The sequence below is a fragment of the Polistes canadensis genome, unplaced genomic scaffold (assembly GCF_001313835.1).
Source record: "Polistes canadensis isolate GaletaPanama2010 unplaced genomic scaffold, ASM131383v1 scaffold_243, whole genome shotgun sequence".
Taxonomy (NCBI): Eukaryota; Metazoa; Arthropoda; class Insecta; order Hymenoptera; family Vespidae; genus Polistes; species Polistes canadensis.
The window spans coordinates 222,450-227,744 of record NW_014569790.1 but is presented as its reverse complement, the minus strand read 5'-3'; the positions used below and the strand labels follow the sequence as shown (position 1 = coordinate 227,744).

General features: G+C 29.9%; 1 protein-coding gene across 1 annotated transcript; it reads right to left on the bottom strand.

Moving 5' to 3' along the window:
* Window positions 1-1,778: 1,778 nt before the first annotated feature.
* On the bottom strand, window positions 1,779-4,159 carry LOC106790506 (the record flags this gene model as incomplete). Its single annotated transcript, XM_014755462.1, has 5 exons — window positions 1,779-1,895; window positions 1,969-2,148; window positions 2,333-2,539; window positions 2,653-2,844; window positions 4,013-4,159. Coding segments are annotated over 5 exons (843 nt in total), but the record flags the coding sequence as incomplete, so codon positions are not given.
* Window positions 4,160-5,295: the final 1,136 nt, after the last annotated feature.

Here is a 5,295-nt window from a genome sequence, read left to right as displayed (position 1 = left end):
TCGCTTTAAATTTGCACCTTTGGCACACTGTTTCAATCACCTGTCTACTCTCCTACTTTTCGATGAAAACCCTTACACTCTACCTTTCTCTATTGAGAATACAAAACCATTTAACGTTTTATCGAATTTTCTCACTCTGTGATAATTGCTTTCGTTGTTGTTGTTGTTGTTGTTGCTACAAAAAAGACAAAAAAAAAAAAAGAAGAAAAGTAGAGAACAAGGACAAACAAAAAATGCAATTATTTTACAAGTAGAGAATTTTGTTTTCGTACGTCGACAAAATATTTGTAAAAATAATTTGTACTCTCCTCGAAAATACTACTTCAGAAAAGATAATACATTTGAATCGTCAATTTTATTAACAAAATATTATCTTATTGTAATTTACAATCACTGTTAAAAGACAAATTTGTATTTCTTTTCTTCCTTCCTTCCTTTCTTCCTTCCTTCCTTTCTTCCTTTCTTCTTTCCTTATCTCCCAACCCCATAGGTTTCCCTTTCAAAACAGATTTGAGGTTTCAAAATTTGTGATGCAATCTTCCTCGCAAAAGGAAGTGTATTCTTTTTTTTCTTCTTCTTACAACACGTATTCCCAATATTTCTGCGTAGCACGTGCACCCCCAGAACGAAGAAGGGAAAACAACCCTCGAACACGAGGATTATTCGGGGATTCTCGTTCAGTATCCGGATACTACGATTCGGTAAAACAGGACATTACAATGCGATCTGTGTTACCGACCGAAAGGGAACGTGACAACACGGTATTTTCAAACTGAGATGCGGATATGTAGTGTTAGGGTCGTCAAGGGTGGTGGGTAGGGTTTGAGGAAGGATTTCAAGGTGGTACCACCATAAATATTTATAAGGGGGTTTTGCAGTTTTGTCCTGCCAGTTTGTTTCTCACGCAGTAACTTTCATCTTTCTCGCTTCTTCTTTTTCCTACCTGCTTCTTCTTCTTCTTCTTCCTGTTTTTCTTATTTTTCATCCTAAACTTAGTCTCCCTTAGTTTTCCCCTTTTTTTTTTTTTTTTTTTGTTGTTCTTCTTCTTCTTCTTCTTTTATCTTTATTTCTTAGGATAGAACACGACAAGGATCGTTACGACGTTACCGGAAGCCGAGATGAAAAGGGCCAACTTTTTCTTTTTATTTTTTTTTTCCCCTTTTTCTTTTTTTTTTTTTTTTTTTTTTGTCTTCCAAGTACTTTCATCGTGTCATCGGAATAAGTGCAGAAAATGGTTTAGAGGTAATACGATATCGAGACGAAAAGTTGATACCCATGGTTAGAGGAAACTACTTTTCCTCCCCCATCCCATTCTTTGTTTTCTCGCGTTTTAGCAAATTTATTTAAAAAATGATCATCTTAGGAAATATGATAAAATATGTAACATTAAAAAAAATTGATGTTTGATATTTATTAGATTTTACATATAACGCATAGATGGAAATGTTTTAATTATTAAAAAAAAAAAAACAAACATACACATATTATAGAATTATGATTTTTTAAAAATTTGGATTGATAAATAAAAAAGAAAAAGAAAATTCGCAAGTAAAATTAGTTTTGTTTTATCGATCAGAAACAACAAACTAGGTCTCGCTTTTATCTTCTTAAATATATTTCATACAGTAATCTTTTTTGCCAACCAACGATACAGATTTCATCCTTATTCACCGAATAACTTATCTTCGAAAAGTAAGATCCTGTGATTTTTTATTCCTACAGGACCATTCTTCGATAAAATATTAACTGTTGACCAACACGGAAATTACTGATTATTTTTATAATACGTGAATCACTTGGAATTCATGTTTAGGCTTCATTTTACGATTATCCTTGATATAATTATAACAATCAACGCAACAGCAATATAAAATAACGGTTTCTTCATCGAGTAACTAAAAAATATTAAGAAATTAACAATGTTATAATTCTGAGAAAATGTATATTCATATTATAATAAATATTAACCGTATAATCGATCGGAGTTTTGGTGATAAGTTTGTTCAATGCAGGAATGGGATCTAATTTTCCTGGTTGTTCTATTTTATTAAATGATTTAGAAGAATCTTCGATTATCTCGCTATTCGTACTCAAATACGAACTATGTTCAGATTCGCTACTGTCCGATGATCTTCCAAATTTTTTCATCTAAAAAAAAATTTCCAATAAACATTTTATAGCGTGTTTTTACATTAGAATTGTATTAATGAAACTTTATTAATACAAATCTAATTTTAATTATTATATTTTACGAGCAACATCATTTTTACACACGTCATGAAATTAGTATACTTCATTATCATTTTTGTATTAATTAGAAATTCATATTAACCCATTGCCATACGTCGAAAAGGATCCAAAGGTGTATCAAATAAAAAGTCATAATAAAAATCGACAATATACACATGGAAATATTATGAACAAATATTGAATGATCATCATTGATCTCATGAAGATTAATATACCAGTCTACTTGTTTCATTTCCATGATACCAGCTGATAGCATTGAAATTGCACCAAAAATACATCCTATAAGTGCCTTCAACAACGATTTTATCATTAAAATGAAAATGAAAATCGTTTCTCGTTTTATCGTTCGTTAGAATTAATAAAATTTAATTGATCGAAAAGAAAAAGTAAAATAGTACTCACAATTAAAGGTCTTTTCGGTAAGAATTTCTTCATTAACCAAAGAACCGCAAGAATCAAACTGATCAGCATACAAATTGGATATAAAAAAAAGATAATATTCCTTTCCCCGAATAAGATAATCGGCAAATTTTCTTTAATTTCACGATGACGACGATGAACGCGATTAAATATCTCGGTAATTAATAGTAGAAGCTGTATAAAGAAAAAAAAAAAAAAGAAAGAAAAAGACAAAAAAACATTAAGAGAGATTAAAAAGGTAAATTTTTTTTTGTTATTGAATCAGTATTTACAAATTAGAACGATTAAAAAAAAGTAGGCCACGAGGCCAAAATAAAAGTGCATTCTCTGAGGATGCATTCACGCTTAACACTCGATACCTATGATATTAAATAATAAAAATAAATGTAAGAAAGAGGTCTGTCTTCCTTAAATGATTAAAATCGAAATGGAGATGATTAATTCGTTGTTCGGTTAGAATGCGTGTATATGCGTTTGTCGCACAACGAATTGTGTTTCGGATTACATAAAATCGTGAAAAAAGAATTACGTGCGAGTTTTCTGATTCACCTTCATTCCTATACATATATAATATATGTAATATATTATATATATATATATATTTGTGTATGTGTGTATGTGTGTAGTATTATACTTTTACACACACTTACGTTCATTCGTTCGTTCCTCTCGAAATCAGGTCAACTCGCTTCCGCGTTTTCTTTGCGTCAAGCTAGTCGTTACGAACCGAGTAAAGCGAGTTGTTATACGACATAATATATACGCATATATACATACACATTTTTCATATATTATTCATATACGTATTACGCATATATATGCATAAATATGACCCAGAAGTGGTAATCTCGATGCGTCGAATGTTCCGAGTATGTCCGAGGATCTTTTTCAAAGTTCGTGCATCCATGACGTAATCCAAAACGATATGTTTCTATATTTTAATTTCTTTTTTTCATTATTATTTTTATTGTTTATTACTCTCTTTGATATACGAGTTATACTTTTAACTTGATTACAATTTTAAGGATCAAGTTACGTAGAAATTTATTAATCGCAATGTTATAAAAAAAAAATAATTAATTTAGTTTTGTGTGATATTCATTATATTTTGTAAATAAAACTATCGCAATTAAAATGTAAAATTTATTTTTATTTTATGTGCATAACGATTTAATTAAATCTATATAAATATTATGAAATAAAAAAGTAAAATCTCGCGTGTTGAGAGAGAGAAAAAAAAGAAAGTTAAAATATTTTGTATATATTGTAATATAAATTATTATTATTATTATTACGTTTATATATGTATATTTATGCATCTATATGCGTGGTGATGTCTTACAAATTGCATGAAATTCAAAGCGGCGTGTACAATGTGAGAAAGTTTCCTATTCCTTTGGAATTTACGATCGGTTCTATGATAAATGCTCGCGATTTTGGCAGCCTCACGAAGATTACGTAACTCGTAAACCTCTTCCTCATCTTCCTCCTCCTCCTCCTCCTCCTCCTCCTCCTCCTCCTCCTCCTCTAACTTAATCTGAGAAATTTGATTACCACTAGCCTTTATGGACACATCCATCACGAATTAAAAGAATTTCCATTTATTTTCATCAATCCCGGAACTATTTAGAATTAACCTAAATTCCATTTGTTATTTGTAACAAAACAAATGATGTCTCTGATTCGATTACACATTCCTCTACAATCTTATTAATAATTTTTAATCGTGAAATATATTCTTAATGTTACCCACATTTGTGCTTGATAAATAAATAAAATTATTATTACGTATAAGTAACGAACTATATTAATCATTTATCAAAATTAATTTTTATACTCATTCGCGTGCGAAACAGAATTTGATGAAAAAAAAAAATTGATTTAAACTGAAATATCGTTCATTTATTTTGAACAACAAAAAAAACACATATTTTTACGCATACGCGTGATCCATAACCGTACTACACATTTAAAATCAGTTCGTATATGTTATGTAAATTTGTAAAATAATGTGGATTCTTTTTTATTCAAAGGTAAACAAAAAATCAAATGTTTAGAGTGCATCACTCTCAACGGTTTCGTCAGCGTTCCAGACGGTCCAAAGAAACTTAGGCTTGTTTAAGATTAAAAAAAAAAAAGTAATAAAAAAATAAAAAAAAAAAGAAAATAAAAAATAAAATACAAAATGAAAGAAGAGAAGAATAAACAGAATGTGGATAGAAAGAACAAATCTTCCAACTTGTTCGTCTCGTTATATTCGTCTTTGTTGAATTTTTCATACCTAAAAAAGATCTAACGTGTATATTCACCCACATACTATACTGGGGTTTATAATACTTCGAAGAATGTTACAGGTTATAGCAGGTATAAGAGGGGTGATTCTCTCTCTCTCTCTCTCTCTCTCTCTCTCTCTCTCTTTCTTTTTTTTCGACACTTCTTCCTTGTATCTTATTTCTTTGTTGAATTCCTACCTCGTGTCCTACAGACAGGAACGTGCTAATTTTTCATTCATTCAATTCATTCCATCATCATCCATCTTTCTCTTTTGTTATATTAGGATGAACTAAAAAAGTTCGTGCATATTTGAAAATTAATAACATTTCCAAAAAGTTCCTTTTTTTTTTT